We start from the raw sequence: 22,727 nt of genomic DNA on the forward strand, positions 1-22,727 counted from the left end.
GAAAGTTCAATCTTGCGCAAACAATTTTCTCGGGGGAACAAAAGCGGAAGCACATCTGGTTAAACCATCGTGGATATGATTTTTTAATGGCAATAGAGCATTAAAAAATGTGCGTTCAGCAGTGCTATAAATTGAACTTTGTAGAAATGTCCGGACCACTACAACTAAACAAATAAACACAATGATAGAGAAAATTGCTTCATAAAAAAAGGTTTTCCTACTGAATGTGCTAAATTTGCAAACTGAAAACAAATTGAAATGTTTCTATACAACTAAAATTTAAAAGACATTTAAAATTTAATTAAAATAGAATTAAAATTTAAAAAACTAATTAAAATTTAAAAGATCCCCCCCCGTTTCTGAATTCAGATACAGTGAAAGTGTAACGTGTAACTATAATTCAAAGAGCTTTATGTGCACATCAGATAAAAATAGAATGATAGTTCACATTTAGTAAATGGTCATCACATACTATTAACAATTGCGAAAATTTAATACATAATAAAAAAAAGTTGTTGTTTCTTTTCGTTCAAAATATCATCATTTTATTTTACGACTTCCTCTCTGTTTACATCCGCCCCTTACATGGCTTTTTCGTGCGCCACCTGTGTCCTTTTACATGCCATTGATCTGCAATTCTATTTGGTTTTGCCTACATCTCCTCCAATTTTTAAAGAAAAATCACTAGTGGAAGTAGTTGGCCTACAATTATCTGATAATAGTTAGCAATAGGTTTCGATGGCAGGATACTTTATCTGTGTGTTTCATTTCCTATGCTTCAATTCGTCACTTACCTTTACTCAGTCAAACAAAGTGTTGCTCGCTCGCCTATTTTTTGATAGCTACGCACGCATAACGGAATCAGCCTCTGCGAACATAATCGTTTTCCTATTGGCATGCGTTTCTTCGCTTGCAAGTCCATGGGCCTAATAAGTTTGCTACTAAGCGAAGCGTCTCTTGACATGAACAAAAACGTTAGATTAAAGGACTCATGTCCAAGAATGCTTTTGTTAAGGTGAAGATATATCATAATTATTTTAGTTTTCAGGCAATTTCTATTACAATACTTCAACAGTTCATTCAAATGATCGTGCTTTTGTTAGAGTTCTACTTTTACAAGCGTTTACAGTACAGTTTCAGTACAGCTGTTCAGCTAAATGAGCAAGAGCTATGTACAATCGCTAAACAACATAGAGTAGGTGCGCACCCGTGAAATAGTTTGGTCATCGATTTGGAAATCTAATAAAAAGATGAAGCATCGGTCGCAGTAGGTTGGTTTCGATATGTTCCATGTAAGTGTGCCGCTACTATCGGCGCCATATTGCTCCCAGTGGGTTTTATGCAAGCTAGCAAGGAAAACAGATCAGCTGATGTGGCGATATTTTTCCAACTGTCTCTAAGAATTGTCTGGTTTTGTGACTATTTTCGTTATGAACTCAACATCGTTTGCCATATGTTTCGATAAATTGTTTAAAAATGTGTTCATGGTGTTTTAACTACTTCAGGTGGCAGAACTGTACTGCAAGTGTGTTGCAATTATAATTAAAATTAACTCACGTCCTGCGCCTAGAACAATACAAAAGCAATGGTCAGAATATACACAGTATAGCGATATATTTGCATTATGTACATGCTGGAAATGCAGTGATTATTTAATAAATCTATTTAATTAAACAAAATATAAAATCCTTTTTGCCATTGCTTAATATTTTGTATAAAATCAATAAGAATATATTGAGTAATATTGAAACATAGATTCAAATCCAATTACCTTTGGAAATCCATTGGAATCAAATAAGAAATTTTCAAATACTATAAATAAACAAAATAAATGTATAAATACATGGGTATACAGACACATGAAGGGCGAATAAAATATGAACATAAGTAAAATGAAACAATACTTAACAAATACAAAAATATGGTAACTACAAACCCATGGCTTACATACGCAAATGGCGATATTTCGCTATGGCGGTGATAAAAGAAAAACTAACTAGAAAATATCTTTATAGCATGCAATTGGAACTGAAGCAGTACAGTAAATCAAATTTATACATTGTCCGTTTTAGTGCTGCCCGTTAAATAATTCGGTTGCTGCAACGGATGATGCGTGTTGCCAATGAAACCAGTCGCAGCTTCCTTCCCATTAGTGATTGTGTTGGCTCCATTGTTGCACTCCTGTATTGGATGATTATCTAAATTATTTGTTTGCATGCCGTGCTTCGTTGGCGAAATGCGCGATGGTGATCAGGATGATTCTTTTCCACCATGGAACGACGAAACGGATGCTGGGTGATGGTGACCCGAAGGAAAGTGATGAACTACTGAAGGCGCTTGTTGAATTGCTGGGGACTGCGGAGGTGGTGGTGGGGGCGGTGGGCCTACTGTTGCCGTCAAAGGTTGCTGCTGATGACCACCGTTGGTGTTCAGATGGAGCGGAAGTAGATGATGCTGCTGCTGCTGCTGTTGCTGTTGATATGGCGAATTATTAATCATGTTGATGCTGCTTGCCGACGCCGTCGTGACTGAGCTCGGCACGGACGACCAGGTACCGTCGTACTTCGATTTGACGAACAACGGCTGCTCAACCGATCGACCATTATCGCCGAAATTGAGTTTATTATCCTTATTGTAGCCTATTTTGTTGTACTTGGTCGTTCGTTTAATCGTGCCAAAAAGCGGTGTATGGGGTACACTGCTACTACCGCCTGGTCCACCACCTGCACCACCGTTGCCACTTGGAACGCTTCCAGACAAACCGTTCATCACATCCATCGTCAGCGTCGACGAGGCTGCCATCGGTTGGCCCGCCGGAAGTAGGCTACAGTGGCTGCCACTGTTGAGATTACTTACCGTTGAGCCACCGTACGATGAGCCAATGCCACCGCCGGTGCTGTAGCTTGCCGTAGGGCCCGTCGACGAGCATTGATTCAAATTGTTCAACATATCGGCCATCCGATTTTCGATGATGTTCATTTTCTGGCTTTTCATGCTACCGCCACCGACCGGGCGTCCGCTAGCGTCTCGTTCCCGTTTATCATGCACTCCGATTTGTTGCTGGTGTGGTTGCGACTGTATCTGAGCATGCATCTGCTGCGGTCCGTGGAGACCGTACTGCCCTTGCAGTTGCTGTTGGTGGCGCTGCTGATGTTGTTGATTTATGAAATTATTGTAGTGACATCCAGCGGGCGCTGCGGCGGCCGTTGCAAGAGTAGGAGCTGAGTAGACATTTTTGCCATCGAATTGATTTTGGGCGTACAGTTGCACCGAGCGGCCTACCAGCGTGGTTGACGCATACGCACCGTAGTTGTCATAGCATGGGTCCGATTGTCCCAGATCGTTTTTGAATGATGAACAACCGGCCACTTCCGCGTAGTCAGGCATATTCAGCGGGGACAGTCTGTGCGTACAGTTGCAATTAATTATATCGACGAAAGATAAAAAAAACGGACGAGAAAGAAATTTCGAGAACAAACAGACGGGAAAAAAGAGAATCAATTCGAGTGTATGCTGTTAGTTTACGCGTATCATAACTATTTATTATATGGGACTCTTAATGCGTGAAACGTAAAGAGACGGGTGGTAAATATGTTCATACAGTTCGATACTTTGTGCAGTTATCTGCCAGATGGGACCTTGTGTACAGTCCCATTCAAAATTAAAAGATACTAATGTTGCAAAACGAAATGTTAAAAGATAGTTGTACATGTAGAGGTCCTTCTTCCATAAATTTGATGATATTTTAGTACATCGATAACAAGAGATGTAGACCAGTTAGGAAAAATGGTCTTTTTAGTTCTGAATCTTTATCAAAGCTTAAAGGTTAAACCATGTTCATAATCTCATTCATTATGCGTTGTTATAATTCATTACAATATTCATTATACGGTATACAATGCAGGATTCTCTTCTCCAATTAGATTTACAACTTTTCACCAGCGTTGGGTACCGTTCAAGTATCGGAAGCGGATGTATGTACAGGTTATACAAACTACAAAGGTTCAATGTAGTCCCAGCGTTGAACGTTGCTAAACCGTGTTTTTTTTTAATTCCGAAAGAATGGCCACCGTGTCGTATATCTAGCATTACGCAATATTAAAGCAATTTTGGGCAACTTAAAATACCGATCACTTCTTAGGTTACGATACGCTTACGCAAAATTTGTTAGCAAAAGTTATGCTAGTTTGAAAATGTTATTCCAAGAGTTTTTTTTTCCGAAGACGATAAAATAAATTTAAATTACAGTTTAAGCCTACGTCCACTCTATATTTCTAATGCTATCAACGATCCTAACACAGGCGAGTGTATTTTTTTCTTATTCGGTCAACATTTGTCTCAACCTATGTAATAATAATCGTCAACATATATGATTTTTTGGTTATTCTTGAATATGCATATCTTTGCAATAAGGTATAACAAATATTCGTCTAAGTGTATGTCAAAAACATTCGTGTCGTTAGGCGTTCGTGTATTGTAGGCGTTCATGTATGTATTGAGCAATATAAGCATATGTATTACATCCTATTCCAAGTCAATATCGAAGGACTCAATAAATCAATGTAAGAGATGCATTACATGTCTTCGGGTAAAAAAAATCCTTTTCTAGTGGTGCTTTTACACCACCGAACATAGAATGGAACGGACAAGTGTTTAAGTGTTAGACAAATACGTGACGGCGAAAGTTTTCACTTTATTCAGCAACACTAACTTGCTCGACGACAGGAGGTAAGGATTTCCCGCAAAACATTTATTTGAAGATGCTCATTCGCAAGTTTGCACACTTCATGCATAACCTTCTTGCTAACACGTTCGCACTTACGGGAGTCAGAGCGATGAAACACACGGCACGGCATGTTTCAGCCATGTTTCAAAAGGATAGGCATATTTACCGTTGTCGCGGCTGCTCAAGAACGTAATGGTGGTAAACAACTGACACTATCGGTTTGTGGGAAAAGTTTCATTCAATGCTGCAGCCTCGGCAACCTTGAGTGAGAAACGTAAACCGCCAAAAATTTACGAACTCCATTACTGGCTCAAACCTTTGAAGTGATCCCCATTATCTTCAGAGCGGTCGTTGAATGAAAGTAGAGCATCGGTTAGCTATGCTGTGTATCCTTTAATGATGCTAAAGTTTTATTTGTTTGCTTTTACCCTCATAGTTTCTTGTGACACACATACATACGCACACGTACGCTAGAGAGGGATTGGAGTAAAGTGTTGAAGATGTGTTGCTTTTGTGTGTTTTTAAGCCCTGTTGATTGTTTGGGAAACTATTTCAAAAGCTCTCGTGGGTAGTATCGCTACACCAAACTGTCATCAACCTTTTTGCGGTACGGCGTTTGTTTAAAATGTACACAATTAGGCATAATTAAGCAGGTTGTTTAGAATAGGCTTTACTCCCCGTACAACTTTGTACGTTGTGGTTCGTGGGAGCACGAGATGGGAGCAATTTAATAAACAAAGGCTTAAGAGCTATGTGCAGAAATCGCGCAGGAATAGCTAAAATGTTGCAAACGGGATTGGTTCGATAAAAAATGGTTGCCGTACTTATTTACACATTACATTGTTATACGTTATCAATATTTTTAATCTTGAGTAGAATATCGTATTCTTACCGTTCATAATCTGGAAGCGGTAGTGTAGGTGCGGCAGAAACCTGAGCATAATCGGTGATGACTTCCTTAGTAATATCAGTTGCTTGTCGCCATACACCACCCCCCGGGTCGATCCACACGCCATTCGGATTCAATGGTAGGGTAGGAAATTTTCGAACAGTTCCAATAGCGTGATTACCTGCAAAAGTGTAAATGTGTTAACAACGTAGTCTGTTACTGTGGTGCTTTTTTTTAGTCATGCTCTTGACTGATAAGACGACAGGGCAAAGATTTATCGTGTCCTGCTGCTACACTATACTTTAAATGTCCTCGCTGATGAGAAATTTTATTGCATTCCGTATATGATTTTCAACGGTCACGGACGATTGCAAACTCAAACACACATGCAATAAGTTTGTTGGCACGTAAAGTGATTTGAGTAAAGAAACGCGACATGGCATGATACGATAAATTGTTCCGTGACTATACACATTTCTCATCTACACTATGTCATGTCAAAAACTTCAGTTTCAAGCGTTTGAAAGAATCCTCGTATGTCACATGCAATGTGTAACAACGCCGCTGTTCATTGAATTGTTTGTGGCGTGACGTCTCAAATTCAACAAAAATGATTGATTGTAAAGTGCTGTGCGGTAAAACACACAAATAATAAACATTTCCTCACAAATCATACAAAACCCAAAATTGAAAGATCACTAAGCATGATTGTTTGTGTAGCTTTAATGCCAGTCTAGCTTTTTTTATATCGTCTACGGCCTCGTAGGACAACACAACGAACGACAAAAAATGAGCTATAAATCAGAGAAAAATAAAATCTTTACATATTTACTACTTTTTATACAGTCATTATTTTCAAGTATATATTTTCCCACATTATCAGATTTTTAACACTTAGTGATGTATGGCCATTTAAATTGCATTTCCGATGCGTAATCATTGAATGTAACGACATTCAGAACGCTTGGATAGAACGATTGTTAAGTTGATGGTTTGGGTAGTTGGTTGGGACTCACCGTGCATATTGTTCAACGAGCTATGCTTCATAAATTGTATCCTGCGGAAAATGATGATGGCACCGAACAGGAAGACGATAATGGCAATGATGGAACCGAGCAGAATAATGAACCACGTTTGCGTCAAAATATCGTGAGAGTAGTCGTGGTTTATTGGGTATCTGTGGAAGAATGGAATGAAAAGAATCCACGGTTTTTATGCAGTCATCAAATTAAAAGTATATTACACTTAAGAATTTGAGGTGTTGAGACGCCATAATCGTTACGGTTGAATGGCAGCGTATTATAGCTTATAGATTTTAGTAACAAAAATTTAATCGCTGGTAACAACGAAAAAGCACCTAAGGATGGACACATTCTCATCACAACTTACCTCGTATACCCATGATCAAGCCGTCTAGTGTGTGGATCCAACCTTAAAATGGAAGGAATACTGTATGGGCCAATGCCGACTTTAGTCGACGCTGCAATGCTGACAGAATAAGTAACACCAGCCGATAGATTAGCTAGCAGTAACTTTGGTGCATCTCCATCCACCGTCATGTTGGTGAGAACTTTGGATATGTTGTGAACGTCGTAGCCTCGGATGATGATGTGATAGTGTTTCAATTTTCCTAATGAATTTACACGAGAAACAGAAATCAAAGATTAATTTTTAAAGTTGAACCGCAGCGATTTGGGATAACGTCGTACCATTTATAGTGTGGTTACTTGGAGGATCCCACTTTAGATACACGGCAGAGGTGTTCAATAAAACCGCTTCCAGGTTGATTGGTGGTGCCGTTGGAACTGAAACGTTGCAAACGTACAGCGAGTTAGGATTCCTTTTTCTTATGGATGTATTTTGAACAAATGACTTACCATCTTCCAGTGTGCAAGTAGATCTAGAATTTGACGGACGACCTTGAATCGTTTTAAAGAACGGTACTAGGAAAAACTCGTACTCAGTAAACTTTTCTAGCCCATTTATTGTACACGCAGAGGCACCACCACCGTGAAGAACAGTCAATGTTCGATACGTTCCGTTGGAGTTTATCTTCCGTGAGTAGATGTAGAATCCTTCCACATACTGACCGTTAACAATCTCCCAAACCAACCGTACGCTTGTAGCATCTGATGCATTAGCCTCGAGAAGATTGACCACTTGACCGGACGAAAGGGTTGCCTGCGCTTCGCTGAGATTGATGTCTTCTCCGTGATTGAATTCTCGTCCAATTGTCACAGGGTCTGACATAAGGCTGGGGATACCAAGTCCCTGGTCATTTTCAGCTCGTACGATAAAAATGTAACTAACGTTTGGCGATACGGGAGAGTAATTGTAGCTGGTCGACGAGATCTTGTACGGTACCGTTGTCCAACCCTTCGCCATATCGCTTGAAAACACCTCAATCAGATAACCATTGATGTCGGAAGCACCGGACTTAATGCTCGGCAACCATGAGATTGTGATGGAACTGTTGTTGATGTTCACGATTTGTGGTTTTCCCGGTGCACTTGGAAATTCGAATGGTTCAGGTGCGCGGTAAAAATTAACGTTCGGATTTGTTGGTGATTCCACGCGTAGGTAAGCGCTCCAGGTAGATTTCCCACTACGACTGCTGGCCACACACGTGTACAGCCCCTGGTCGGTACTTTTTTCCAGCTCTCGCAGCAAAAGCGTCCCATTTTCCGTTACATTGATTCGTTCCGAGGGAACAACAGGATTACCGTCCAGATACCAGGAGATGAACGGATTAGGATTACCGACGGCATTGCAAACCAACGGCACGGTCGATTTCGCCGGAAGCGTTTGGTTGGTTGGGCCAAGAATAATGATCGGTGGTGGTCGGTCATCCTGCGAAGCTACCATTAGCCGAGCTCGGACACTGATCGAACCAACACTATTTACGGCGCTACAAACAACCACGAGCCCATTGTCAGACTTCGCAGTTTGCGAAAGTGTGAGAACGGTGAGACTTTCCGGCGTGTATGTCGTTTCGAATCGATCAAAGGTCGTGCCGGGAAAGATCAATGTTCGATTGCCTTCGACCGACCAAAAAGTCGTCGGTTTTGGACGGCCTTCAGATTTGCATTCGAACGACACGTCGTGCGGTGCTTCAACAACCTGCGGCACAGGCCTTATCGAAAGATGGGGAGGTGCTGAAAAATGTGGTGTACAAATGTAAATGTCACGAACATCAGCAATTTCGCAAACGTAACAAACATTGCAAAATCTTACCATGGACGGTCAATGTACCAGTTGCTGAGATGGCTCCTACAGCATTATCCGCTTCACAGCTGTACTCTCCCTCGTCATCCAGTATTACATTTTCCAAGCGAAGACTTCTATCTTCGAGGATGTGCACTCGATCTAATGGCATATTGCCTCCCGATGCGGATCGACGCCATAGAACGTCCGGCATGGGATCTCCTCCAACGCGACATTGAAATGTTACAGATGCACCTTCGACGACAGTTTGATCATGAGGGCCACGTATCAGAAAGGGTTTCACTACAGAAGGATGCATAAAAACGTTGAATGAGACGAAAATGAGCTGCTGGAACGATGGTGGGTGGGAATTTGCAACACAACTTACCATGGACTTTGAGAAAAGCGGTCACTGACTCCCGTACGCCCACTAAGTTCTTTGCGATGCATTGGTATTGTCCTTCGTCCGTTTGTCGTACGTCCTGAATAGCTAAATTACCTCCATCTACAATGCGTATTCGTTTGGAGGATTCTACTTCCAGTTTTTGGCCATTTTTTCGCCACGATAGAGTTGGTTCCGGAATACCCTTTGGTGGACCACATTCTAGCAATACCGTTTCACCCTGTGCCACACGAGTATGCTGCGGTTCGAGCCTAAATTCCTCTCTTAGTACTGTAAAATAAAATGAAAGTCCCAAAACGTGTGATATACAATTAACGCATACTTCTGACACGGAATGTACAAAGAAGCGAACCAATCTGGTGTTATTTACTGAATGAAACAAGAAAATGAAGTAAAATACTGTGAAAAACTTCCAGAAACAATCGTAACTATCGCACCTAACTTCGATCCGCTTGATATTCAGTTCACTCCCAGTTTACCTCACTATACACATTGAAAAGGAATCATATCATATAAAAACACACCAATCCAGAAATACTCGCATGGTATGAGCAACTGTGCCTTAATTATAGTGTATTTGATTTCAGTTTCCCGTTACATAGACCTTACAGTCCAGCATGAACCAATTGACAATTGAAACGAGCAATGTTTTTATAGCCTGCGTGATGGTTCCATTTGATTTCCATGTTGGCGTTTTCTATTTTTAGTAAACGGTCCCTGCCCACTTTAACCCTAAAACATAACAACACGTGAAAAATCGGAACCGTAGACATGCGTTGAAGGACCTGACACTTTTGCATCCAACCATCGAGTACGATATATCTTCCCCGAATGGGTTACCGAGCTAGCTGCAACGAAAATCACATAATGGACGCAAGCAAAACCGAAAAGCAATCTCAACGACTAACTGTCACAAAAGCGTTAAACATAATGGAAAACTGACCAATATTCCTAGGCGTCGCCTGAAAACATACCAAAAGAAGCAAACAACTACAAAACATTGGAAATCTGACCAACCTAGCGGTTTTTATGATCGTCTGGGATGCAAATGGAAATTTTATTTGCATTTTTGGTGCCATTCGTTATGTTCCTAAGCTTGTTTGTGTATTTCTGTGTGTTTTTCCACCGACATTTGTGCTTCCCATAAGAGTGGCATTCAGAGCTGGGTTTACCATTGGTTTTTTATGTGCTTTTTCACTTTGCATGGTTGTTTTGCTTCTCTTTCATTCTCTACTAATTTTCCTTCCCGTTGGTAGCATAACTAGCGTAAATAGTTTTTTAGAAGCTCTAGCTCAAACGGACGAACGGTTCAAAGTGCTCGCTATGCAAGATTTAATTCCATTGTACCATTTTTTTGCATACGTTTTTAGTGCCTGCTAGTAGATCTAAATTTATTTGGAACTTTTGTTTGTCTAGTTCATTTCTGCCAGCGGATGGGTTTGGAATTAATATGTTTACCAGCCAATCTTGCTGCATTGAATGACGGTTTTGAACATAAATTTATAGCATAAATAAAACTACATTATAAAAAAATAATTACAATATGAGTATGTAAACAACAAGCACAAACGTTAGTGAAAACAAATTGAATTTGAATTGTGAAAGGGATTGCAAATTTGAAAGGTTACAAAAAAAATCTGAAAGCTTTCCCTGAGTCTGAGCCTTTCCTAACGTTTAAATCATGACAAACGATTCGTATATACATCCCAACTGAGTCAAAAATAGAAATAAAAGCCTGTAATGGAATGGAAAGAAACAACTAAATGTATGTGACCAGAATGTGTATATGTTTCAAACGCTTTCCGCCCTCTAACTCGGCTATGTTAGAGCGGTACGCACGTTGCTTTAAACGAGTTTTGTCTGTCAGCGAAGACAGACGACAATCAACCAGGCAGAAATTTGGTACGGGTGCGTAGTTGCTGAAATTGATGGTCTGTTGCTAACGAACAGAAAAGGCCTTGCTCGATGGTTTGCTCTGGTTTTATCAACATTATCTTCTGCACACATAACTGACTTTCAAATCCCAGGAACATTCATCCATAATAAATGCAAAGGATCGACTATAAGGACAAACAAAGCCGCCGCAGTTGAAAAGTAGATATATGGGCAAGCTGTTTGTTCCCCGAGCCATTCTTGATCAAACTCGTAACATTCAATATACATGCACACGCAGGGAGGATAATGCAATCAGGAAAAACGAACAACCTTGGACGTTGATTTTGTTTTGCAGATGACTAAAATCAAGGTTATATCTCGTTTCATCACGTTAAATCAGTTAAAATTTCCAAATATTTTACTACTAAACATGAACTGCATATTTTAAACTGCGTAATCGACTATAAGTGGCAAGCTATAATATAAGTATGTAGCATATCGCGGCCAAACGCTGTTCTATGTATTTGGCACAGTTATGCACAATGCAGTACTATGTATTTTCTATCAGCTCAACAAGTATGCCCTCTGAACGTACCAACCTACGCCAGAATGGTTTCATCTTTGCACTTTGTTCCAGGAAAAGGATAATAAATTGATTTGCCTCCGGCGATAGATGCTTGTTGCTATTTTTAATTAAATTTATTTCATCACTGCTTTCACCGTACTGGGATTCCTGGCTTGTCATTGGAGCAGCAACATTGCAAATAGTCCAGATCAGGTTCATACTAAAATCGCTGTGCTAAACCGCTCCCTACATTGCTGTATGTTTTGTGTTTAGGGCAACCTTTATTCAAACCTCAGTACTTATACATGAAACTTAACGTACACTTGTATTGTATTGAATGTATTGTCTCTCTACTATGTATGTATTGCTGTCAGAGATGAAAATTATTAAAATTTGAATATGAAAAGAGAAAATATGTTTACAAATCAAAATTACTTAAGAATACTGCAACATGTAATCTAAATATACAGAAGCTACACTTCGTTTTAAGCAGTATGTTACTGTTCCATCAATCTATTAAAAAAACAAAGAGTAATGTTAATTCTTTAGTTTAGGAAAGTTGTTTATGCAACGTTTATTTTCTATTTGGATATATTTGTTTTGTTCTACTCTTTCTAAACGGCACTTTAATATTGATGTTAATTATTCTGGTCAGGTTTTCTTTGCCATGGAAAATAATGAAAATCGTACTAAACAACGCTGAAAACGATTTCTAATTCTGTCAGCTTTTCAGTTTCGTGACATGCATGCGGTATGCCGCTATTAAAATGGGGAGATTTTGTCCTAACTGCTTCCAATTAGCATCGTTAGGGCCGTGCTAAGCATCCTTTTTAATTGGTTTTAGTGCGCGTATTAATAAAGCAATTAAACATTACACTTAACGTAGTGGAGTTTGTTCCGCATTTCGGCATGCGTACAATTTAACACAAAAGAAATTTACTTACAAAGCAAAAATATTCGGTGTTAAGACAGTATGAAATAAAAAATCTGCTATTGTACTATTTCATCTGAATGAGAAAATGTGGGAAAATACGTGAATGTAGAAGACGAAAAAACATCATTCCCACCATTGAATTAATATTCTTTTTGTCGCCGTCCTTCCCTTGGGTCTGCAGATCGTCCTCGACAAGCAGATCGTTTTAAGTAATTTATGTCCTACTTGCCATTCCACTCAACTTCACAATTCTACAAGTAACCACCTCGCTTAATATGACTTTTTATTGGGTATGGGAAAATGGCCAAGCTTTGCTCGTGCATTTGGTTTCGAGGGAAATGAAACAGGCTTGGGAAAAGGTGCAAAACAATTTAAAATAGGAAATGGGAAATGAAGCAACTCACCTGCTACTTGTAAGGTAGCGTTCCTACTTCTGGCAATACCGTTCTCGTTCCGTGCCTCACACCAGTACACACCAGCGTCGCTTTCTCTCCGGGAGTTTACAACCTTGGTGAAAGAAGGCAAAGCAAAATTGAGCGCATAAAAAAAAGAAAATTGTAGAATTAGGAACACAATTTCACCGAAAAAGCCACCATACCATCGCCCCACCACTCTCTAGCAGGGAGAGTTGCTAAGCCGGTAGAACTAAGATGATCGGTCGGAATGGCGGAACCTACTACATAACATGGCATAGATGCTGTGAACTCGTGGATACCGTAAGAAGATGGAAAACCTGCGAGAAAAGTATCAAATCCGTAGCGCAGAGCGTAGTTCGGCTATTTTTTTCATCAACAGATTCGCTGAGACTGTGATGAGGTTCCATTTTGTGGAACAGGAGAAGCCATATCTGGCTTAACGAAACAACCTTTAGTAAGTGGAAAAGTTCGGGAGAAATCTCTACAGTGCAAGTTCACAGCTCGCGATGATGGCCAGCTAGGGTATGCTAAGTGCCATACCAACGGAACTGTGTTGGGGCATTCGGTGTTGAATAATATGTGCAGCACAAGCTACCGAAACAGCGTGTGGTAAATTAAGGTTGTCTTATAAATATTTTCAAATTAAAATTATTACGAGTACAGCAGTTACGGCAGTACTACCAGCGGATAATGGTGAACCATTTTGGGCGATTTTCTCAAGTTGAGCGCTAAGTGAGGCACTTGCTTTCTTTTGCATCTGTGGTTTATCCCCCATAATACCATTTGATGCTCGCATCGATTGTTTACTCTGTGTGCCACATTAGAGGCATTTAATCTTTTACACCGTTTTTAAGTTGTAATTAAACATATTTTATGTACTGAAATGGAATAACTTGTTTCAATGGTATGAAAAGTACTGAAAAAATCTGAACAGCTTACAAAAAGTATAAATGGCTATGAATAACGGTACAATTCGTTTATATAAGGATTTGAAATACTTTTGAGGAACCTTATTAACTTCTACAACATAATCCGTGAGAAACAAGAGCCTTTCAGAAATACTGGAAGAGGCCATATAATTGTTCTAATATTTATCTTTACGAAATTACATGACAATAAATATTATTTAATAAAATTGATATATTAAAAAGGTTGAAATTAGAAGCTATTTTTGATGTGTACTCCAAATCACTAGACCGTAAAGTTATATACTGTGATGCTGTCTGGTATGAAAAATAATTTTCAGTAAAAAGTTTTTTGATATTAAAAACGAAAATTTTATTTTTGTGTTTCCAAAACACAAAACTTTAATTAGAGTATATTTTAACTACCCCAGCATCTGTGGCTGACCACAAAACAAGGAAAACCGTGATTACCAGCGACCGAGCTTCAGAACGGTTCGTAACATTTTGTGACAGGACATGTAAAGCTGCATCCCTTTTCATAATCAGCAGGTGTCGTCCACCTTTGCGTGAGCGGAAGATTATTTCGTTAAACATTTATTCACCGTATAGTTTGTGCGACATTAGGTACGGTTTTTTTTTATCACAGTGCTCGTTTTTTAATAATGATTGCACCATCCTTTCGTTGCAAAGCTAATTTGTCAAATGTGGTCAAGCGGCAGAACTGCACCCTTGTTTAAGTCGGTTTCCCTCCACCATTTGTCCTTATCGTAAGCGAAACAAAATCTCACAAAATAATATGGAGAGAGGACGTTGTTTATAACAATGTGTGAAAATGTCTCATCCCACCAACTCACCCAGGTACGGTTCCGAAAAGTCATCCTAACATAACTCGATCACCTTCCGTATAGCGGGATATGTGTTTTATTTTCCATGAAATTATTTAAATTTTAATACCTACAAATATTTACCGGAAAGAAACTTCTGCTAACCGAGCATCGAAACGTACACGGAACCATTAGGGGCCCGAAAATCGTAATGCTTCACACAGTGAGAGTAAAACACGTTTACTCATATTCCGCACACCGTTAATACCAAAAGCGCTTCAAAGATACTTCAATGATTCTACAAAGTTGACCTATAACAGGCAGTATTTGGACATTTCTTTGAAACACGAGGTGCTTCATTAGGGGAATTAATGCCGAAGCGAAAAACATCCACCCCCATAGCGTAGAAAATAGTATCGTATCGTACCGAACATTTTGAGGTACACACTCTGGCAGGGTTGTTGGTTTTTCGGCAAATTTGCATTTTTAAAAGGGATTAAGAACGTTATTTACCTTCAGAAAAAACAAACCACCGGCAGGCAGCGCTATTCGGTGCGATCCCTGGAGTATCTTCAATGGTGCGCCATCCTTGTACCACTGGATTGTTGGTTGGGGTATTCCTTCCGCTTTGCAGTTGAGTGTGGCCGGTTCATGACGCGGTACGGTGGTGTCTATTGGATGCTCTGTTATACGTGGGTTCTGAAGAGCTGTAAATGTACAAAGAGGAAAATACCTTTTAGTTTTATACATACATGCGAACACTTTTCACGGATGAATACTGTGTATTTACTAGTTTTTTTAGTCCAATTAATACCGGTGTGTACCAATGGTATTTTTACAACTTCAAAATATCTCTAATAGCGAATGAAGTGATTTTCAACCAATCAAATTATGCTTATTCAGGAGATGTACAGCAATGTTCGCAGAAATATTTTCACTAAATTATAATGGAGTTTCATAAACCATTAAAAATTTATGGACACTAGTGTCAGTCGTTCGAAGTATACTCGGTGAAGCTCGCAAGATCATACCTTGTACAGACCGTGCATCCTGGATTCTGAGAACATATATAATTAAAGTTCGAATTCAATAATCCTGAGGCATGGCAGTCGTTTCAGTTGTACAGTTAACTTAGCAATAGTAGAAATTGAAGAAATTTCCAACGAATGCTTTGTGAATATTGTGAAGCTATTACAAAACGTTATTATTGATTTGAAATTCCGAAACCGATCAATCGAATTTCATAGGGTGTATGTGGAATACATGTTGTTCAATCTTACGTGAGACAGGTACTCGCTTTTGTTGGCATAATTGTCAGTTCTTTGTATTTAATCGCATAATTTTTTATTAAATCACAAAAGTTAATCCTGTTTTTCGTCACCAGTTGCGAAAATAAATAGCATTTGACTTTTTTTTTATTATTATCTATTATTATCTATTATTATTATTGTTTCAAAAAAGAAAAAGAATATAATTAAACCTCTTTCATAGTGTGTCTACGATGACACTAACGGGCTGTATCGTACTATTTCTTCGACTACTAATTATGTAATAAATACTCGGGCATGCCTGCAGTAATTGCGGTGCGATTGTTGAATCCTCGTTTGGACATGGTTTGCTGCTGTGCACATTAAGAAGCAGAAGGAGAACATAGCGTAGCTCGTGGCAACTAAAGCTTACAGTAATTACTGTGTTCTTCGTAAAAGAATGCAAGAACATGCTTATTACCACAAAACGGAAGTTTCATGTATAGAGTCGTAACGATTATTACAATACCTGATTGTTTCAGTCCAATGTACAACCGACAGCCAACCGGTGCATTTGCATGCATAACTGACTTTAAGTTCCATATTGCGTTGACACATGGGATCCGCCCTGTCCGCAAGCAATTAGTCATCTACCCGTGCTGCGACTAAGTAACAAGCACGGCTTAGCATGGATTGATTCCATCGTTTGTGCGGAGCTTTTGTTTAAAATTCAATTTGTCAAAACCTCTGAACACGTCACGCAAGGCTGGTTGTAGTACAAACATTTGCGTTTGTTTAACCTTTGGCTAATGAGAGTAAGGTGTTCCAAAGCCATCGGTGGAATAAAGAACAGTGTGTTGTGGCGAGAAACTAAACCACACTGGTCACACTTTGTTTTGGGTGGTCTCGTGGTCAAATTCAAGTTCGATAGCACCATGATAAATAGCTTGGTTCTTGCATCATTTAAAATTGAATGTCAAACTTGTGAACTACGAAACTCGTATTAGTTTCATAGTATCCGCAGCAGGTATTATGTTATAAATGGATTGAAAGCTTGCAATTAAGTATATAAGACAAGTGAAAATAGTTCTTCGGTATTACACCATAACATACCGAAAAGACTGTTATGTCATTTATTGATACTGCATGTCTGCTTAACCCATTACATCACACCGTCCCTAATTTCCACTCGCTAAAATTATCCTTTTTAAAAAGTACATATTAAACAAGAGTGCCCAGCTTGTTTTTAATAGTATCAGATGATGAATTTAGTCTGCTTATAGTACCAGGAACTTTTTGTGGATGAGTGTTATTTGTTAATGCTGTGTTATAATTCGGGTAAAACAGAGTCGAAAAAGTGCGTATTTATAAATTTCATATTTTTACGCATTCTACATTGATTAAATTTATTATAAAAATGATAATAGACAAGCGGTAGAATATGTTTTTCAACGAAACTGTAAAAATAAGAAAACCAAAAAATGCTGCATGGAAAAATTAAGGTATTGTTCTTCAGATGTCTTCAGTTGGAATGGAAAATGCAAATAATGTACTCCGTTTTGAGTCACTTTTAGAGTGACAACAAAGAGTTATACCATTAGGATTAAAATGTTTTACACCCGCAATGTAATATGTTAATGTTTTGCAATATTATATTTATTTTTTAAATAAATCCACCTATATTTGAATGAGATCAAATAAATTATTTATTGATAAATAACACAATGTTTTGCTACACCATAGTTTGGTTATCCGCAATTTGTGATGATATCTCAGAATGCATAATATACTGACTCGGTACTCGGTTTGGCGGTTCTGAAAAAATAATGCAAATTACAAAAAAAAAACAAAATAGAAAAAAATGCTTTAAAACTCAAAATAATTAAAACAGTGGACTAATAAAAACTGTGGTACGTAAATTATTATATGCTCTCCTCCTTTCGCTGCATATGACTTCCTCTGTTTATTTTTCGTATATTGCTTTCATAATTATTTTGTAGTGGTACTTGTATTAAAAGAATAATGCTGCTGTTTATTGAAATAAAATATTAATGCTGACATTACACTATTCTGGACAAATATTCTGAACACCACATGTAACCACATTCAGTTTGTTGCGTTCAAATTGTCGTTGAAATAAATTTCACCGTTTACTGATAGTGCTGAGAAAATGGTTCACAGTAAACATGGAAAATTGGTAAAAATAAGCAACGACTAGCTTTGTCTGTTTTTGCACATTTATGACCATGGCTGTCTCGCAAACCTATAGATTCAATGTATGACATTTTGTTGAAACCCTCGGCGCTAAACCGCACAAGGTTATGAATATTTCATGCAAAACAATTTGCATACATTTACACCGGCAAACGCTTGCATCGATAGAATGCGATTTGCTACCGTACGTCGTGCAGTATGTTCCGTGGGAATTTTTCAAACTTTTTATGAACGTAGATTGGAAGTATGAAAGTCGATAGGAAATTGGAAGTATTGGCTACTTACGATAAAGTTGATAAAAATATTGCCGTTATGCATTACCGGCTGACACAGAACCATTTTAGGTTTTAATTTTACAGGACAAATTAGTTGTACATTAACATACTAATGATTATCATGAAATATGAAATGTGTACTAATTTAAATAAAAAGGTAAAATAATCACAATACTGCAAAGTCTCCTTGGTGTGCTATGTTTTAATTCATCATTTAGCCAACTTCAGACTGGATTCGATTCTCGATTGGAACGAGGCCACAAAGCGCTAATACACCCAACTATATTTGGTTTACTGTAATCAACAAAAGCAAAGTTAAAATATAATTAATTTTTTCCCCGTAGCATGCAATATTTCAAAATCACTTCCGATATAAGGACAGTATTCATGTAAAACACAACAACAATGAGAACTACAAAAGATGAAAGTTGATTGACGTACAGTGTTATTATACAGAGTACTATATGCTTAAGATTTTGTAGGGAATATTTAATCGTATTCGTGGACTCTTAAAAAATACAAACATACATTGATTCGAACTATATGATTCGATAAAAACAATCCTTCGAACGTGCTGATCTAAAAATGAAATGACGTGCTCTAGTATATTGTAGTATACTAGTCAAAGGAATGCGTTACACAGTCTCGAACCCAACAGAGAGTATGAATTTCTTCTGCATTCTAACACGTTGAGCTTTGTTGTGTTGAAATTACTATTCGGATCACGACTGATGTTTTTTTTTTTTTTCAAGCTTCTGCTGGATTTTGTTGTTGACCAAAACCTGTGCAAAGTTTTCCTCGCATGTTTTATGTTCCTATGTGTAAATAAAACAGCGTTATATCACTGACAGCATATTCATTTGGCATATTAAGGACAACTAAATTGTTCACGTAAGAAAAGGTTTGGTGAGTCAGCACACTTGTCGAGAGATAGTGTCCTTTGTTTCACTTTTATTTCATGATTGTTCACAGTTGTCAGACCATTGTGAAATAACTTTCTGTTAGGTTTGCTTAAAAGTAAAAAAAAAATCGATAACTTGTAATGGGCTTCCATGTGTGACATAATAGTTAAATCTTTTTTTACTGTTGACAACAGGTTCAGAGTAATAAACTTTCCGACCGTAATATTGTTAATTTGTTCGATAAGTTTTTTTTCCATTTTCAGACTAACAACATAAATCTCTAAATTATAAATAAGAATTTGTAATGTATTCGAGTGTACAATAACGAAACGCTCATATTTTTATGTATTGTACATTATATCACTCAAAACGTTGTACAGCATGTAATTGAATTTTGTAATTTGTAATTTCGTTATATTTGTAATCCAATCCAATAATTTCGTGCTTTGCTAAAAGTAACACTGCTTTACTTCGTGTAAATTACAAGGTAATCCGTTAAAAAATCAATCGTTGCTTTTATACGTTGACAGCCAGGAAGATCATCTAACTATCATATATGCTGTACCCTTGCAGGACGACAGGCCTGTTGTTAATGTTCTTTTGAGCACTGTTATTTTTCATCCTCCTTTCAACAACTGCTGCGTTCACCTTCCACGTTTTACACGTTTTTGCTGTTCCATACCAATTTGTTGCAAAGGCATACCCTACACACATTTCAAAAGAACAACATGCACTAAAATAACAGAGTGCGGAACAAGCATTAAATTGAATTCAGCAATTTACACACTCGTACCACGAAAGTTACTCGAGACTATGTTTGTGTTTTATGTGTGTACAACATACAGCATGCAAAGTGTGTTCATTTTCCCAGATTGCGAAAGGACAAGGTCCATCCTTACACACCGTAGAAAAGGAAAGACTCCCTCGTTTACAGTTTATGAAGTATTAATTTTGATGGGTACGTGTACATCACACGTACATCACACGTGTATAGACAATTTAAAGTATCTGATTGTTCTTTAAAACTTGAAAAAATTACATTATAGTTTGAAGTATGCTTAGAAAATTTATATTCATATTACTGTAATGTTGTTATCGATTTTTGTTTGCATGTTGAACAATTCAACAACAGCATTTTACGTTACAGCATGTTATATGATGATACCATATTTAACGAAACTCCACACATGGAAAATCCGACACCAGTAAATAGTTCGATATTTGAAAATTCACAATCGGTAAGTAAGGTTCATCGGTTTAAGTAGGTAGTAGTCCTTATCTATGCTCCGTTGGATGCAGTACTCAAAAAACATTTAACAATTAAGTTTAGAATTTTATACATTGGCATAGTTTATTTTATGCCAACCTTAAATTTATTGTTGCCGTTGAAATTGCGTGACTTCAAAACGGGGAAATGTAATTAAGGGCTTTCGGCTATTGGTGTAGGAAATCAAATCAGCATAGCACTCATTTTCTCATAAAGAGGTTACATCCTCTGATCAATTGGTCAGGTAATCTATGTAAAACTAGTTAGCAGTGTATAAACATGTTATTGTATATAAGATGGCGCTGTGCGTGTCAGCAATTACCGCGAAACTATTGATAACTTTAGATGATGTTCCCACCTCTGACCCCTACTACGGATTGAGATGTTCGAATTAGCTTGCAATATTTAATTACGTTACATTGAGTTCGTAAGAGTAGATGATTGTGAATTAAAACTAGTTAACAAAAAACGGCTGATTGGCAATCTGATAGAATTCCATACAATTCGCGTTCTGTTTATTTGTGAATAAAAACAGTGGACTTTTCCCGCGCATGTCTCCATTCATTGTAGTCTCTTGCTCTTGCTATTGTTGTTTCTATTTTTGGGTTCCAGATGGATTTTTCTAGAGTTTCACAGTTAAGCACACTTATGTATTGTTTAAATCTTTTTGGAGACATTGCCTCCTCCAAAAAAGTTACGCAGTTATGCAGTTTGTTTAAGTTTATTTAAATAATAATTTGACTAAACTCATGGGAATAAAATTGGACATAATTTAAAAACACATTTACATTGAAAGTAAATAATGGAAAAAGGTTTCGTTGAGAAAATGAGATTAAGGGTTGAAGGAATTATCGTTGTTATCAGTTGATTATCGATTTGATGAATTTACTTCGAGCAGGGAAGCCAATTGAAGCATGGAACTGCAGAGGATTCGAGCAAAAGAAAATTACTAATATAAAAAAAAAAAACCATTGTTAAAGATGTGCTAGTTCCCCCAACATCTTAAGTATGCAAATGTATCTGTTAGTTCAGGGCTTCCATTGTTGCCATTCGGAACGAGAACAAAACGTCTCGCTGGGTTCCTAACTATACGTAATCCATAGTACCTTTGAAGCTTTGAGTTTTCCGAGAAACTAACAAAATTTGTACAAGTCGATTTGTTAGTGCCGTTTTTTAGCCTTCCATAAGCGCAACTGTTGTGTGTGATGAACTATGTGCACGTGACATGAATTTGGTACGACCCGTAGTTAACTGGTATAGGATGGTATAGCAAAACCATTATATGGTATTGTGAGTAGTTTGAATCGTGGAGTAAACACGATGAGAACCTTGTACACCACCATTGGGTAGTTGGTAACATTTTACAAGTTTTTTCATTTCACTTCTTGCAATTCTTGCAAGTGCTTTTTTATGCAGTTTAATCAAATTAACAATTTTATTTTAGTAATCCACATTTTTAGTGGCCACATTTTTCACGCATGTTTACCAAAATTATCTTTAAAAGTTGTTAAACTGGAATAACTAAAGTAGAATTAGAAAAAGGTAATTGGTTTTCTTAGTAAATGTAATATTATGTACATCAACTACCAACAAAATCATTCAAACACAACGATTAGTTTGGAGAGTTACGGTAGTAAGTGTAGGTGGTAGCAACACTTTCACATAACTGGAGAAATACTAAAAATCTTATTGGGATCGTTATTCTTTAGGTAGAGTTGTCTAATAAAAAACATGATATAATAAAGTCTGGTAGGTAAAAATGTAACCTTTTACCTAGTAGATCGTTATGGTAGGAAGTAGAAGTTCGAGTAAAAGTGTTTGAAAGGTGCAGATATATTTTTATTCACTGGCGGAGGCATGACTGCTATATAATGTCAAACTAGACAAGAATAAAATTTATCATTTCTTTATCAAGATTTAATAGCTTACAGGGCTGAAATATTGGAAATTGAAAAATTAACATTGAAAACTGCGCTCATAATATTGTAAACAAATAAAATTATTGCAGTATGGTACGCTATGAATGCATCACAATAAATAAAAAGACTCGTATGATAGAGGAAAAATCGATCTCGTCTGAA

General features: G+C 37.7%; 1 protein-coding gene across 1 annotated transcript in view; it reads right to left on the minus strand.

Annotated features, from left to right (window-relative positions):
* Window positions 1–2,052: 2,052 nt before the first annotated feature.
* The window catches only part of LOC128715779 (protein sax-3), a 35,083-nt gene continuing 14,408 nt past the window's right edge, over window positions 2,053–22,727 (minus strand). The window contains 10 exon segments of the mRNA XM_053810694.1: window positions 2,053–3,403; window positions 5,619–5,796; window positions 6,632–6,792; window positions 7,005–7,245; window positions 7,325–7,420; window positions 7,493–8,770; window positions 8,850–9,122; window positions 9,208–9,492; window positions 13,001–13,103; window positions 15,255–15,448. Of these exon segments, the coding sequence (XP_053666669.1) occupies window positions 2,053–3,403; window positions 5,619–5,796; window positions 6,632–6,792; window positions 7,005–7,245; window positions 7,325–7,420; window positions 7,493–8,770; window positions 8,850–9,122; window positions 9,208–9,492; window positions 13,001–13,103; window positions 15,255–15,448 (4,160 nt within the window).

This window comes from Anopheles marshallii, chromosome 3, assembly GCF_943734725.1.
Source record: "Anopheles marshallii chromosome 3, idAnoMarsDA_429_01, whole genome shotgun sequence".
In the NCBI taxonomy this organism is placed as follows: Eukaryota; Metazoa; Arthropoda; class Insecta; order Diptera; family Culicidae; genus Anopheles; species Anopheles marshallii.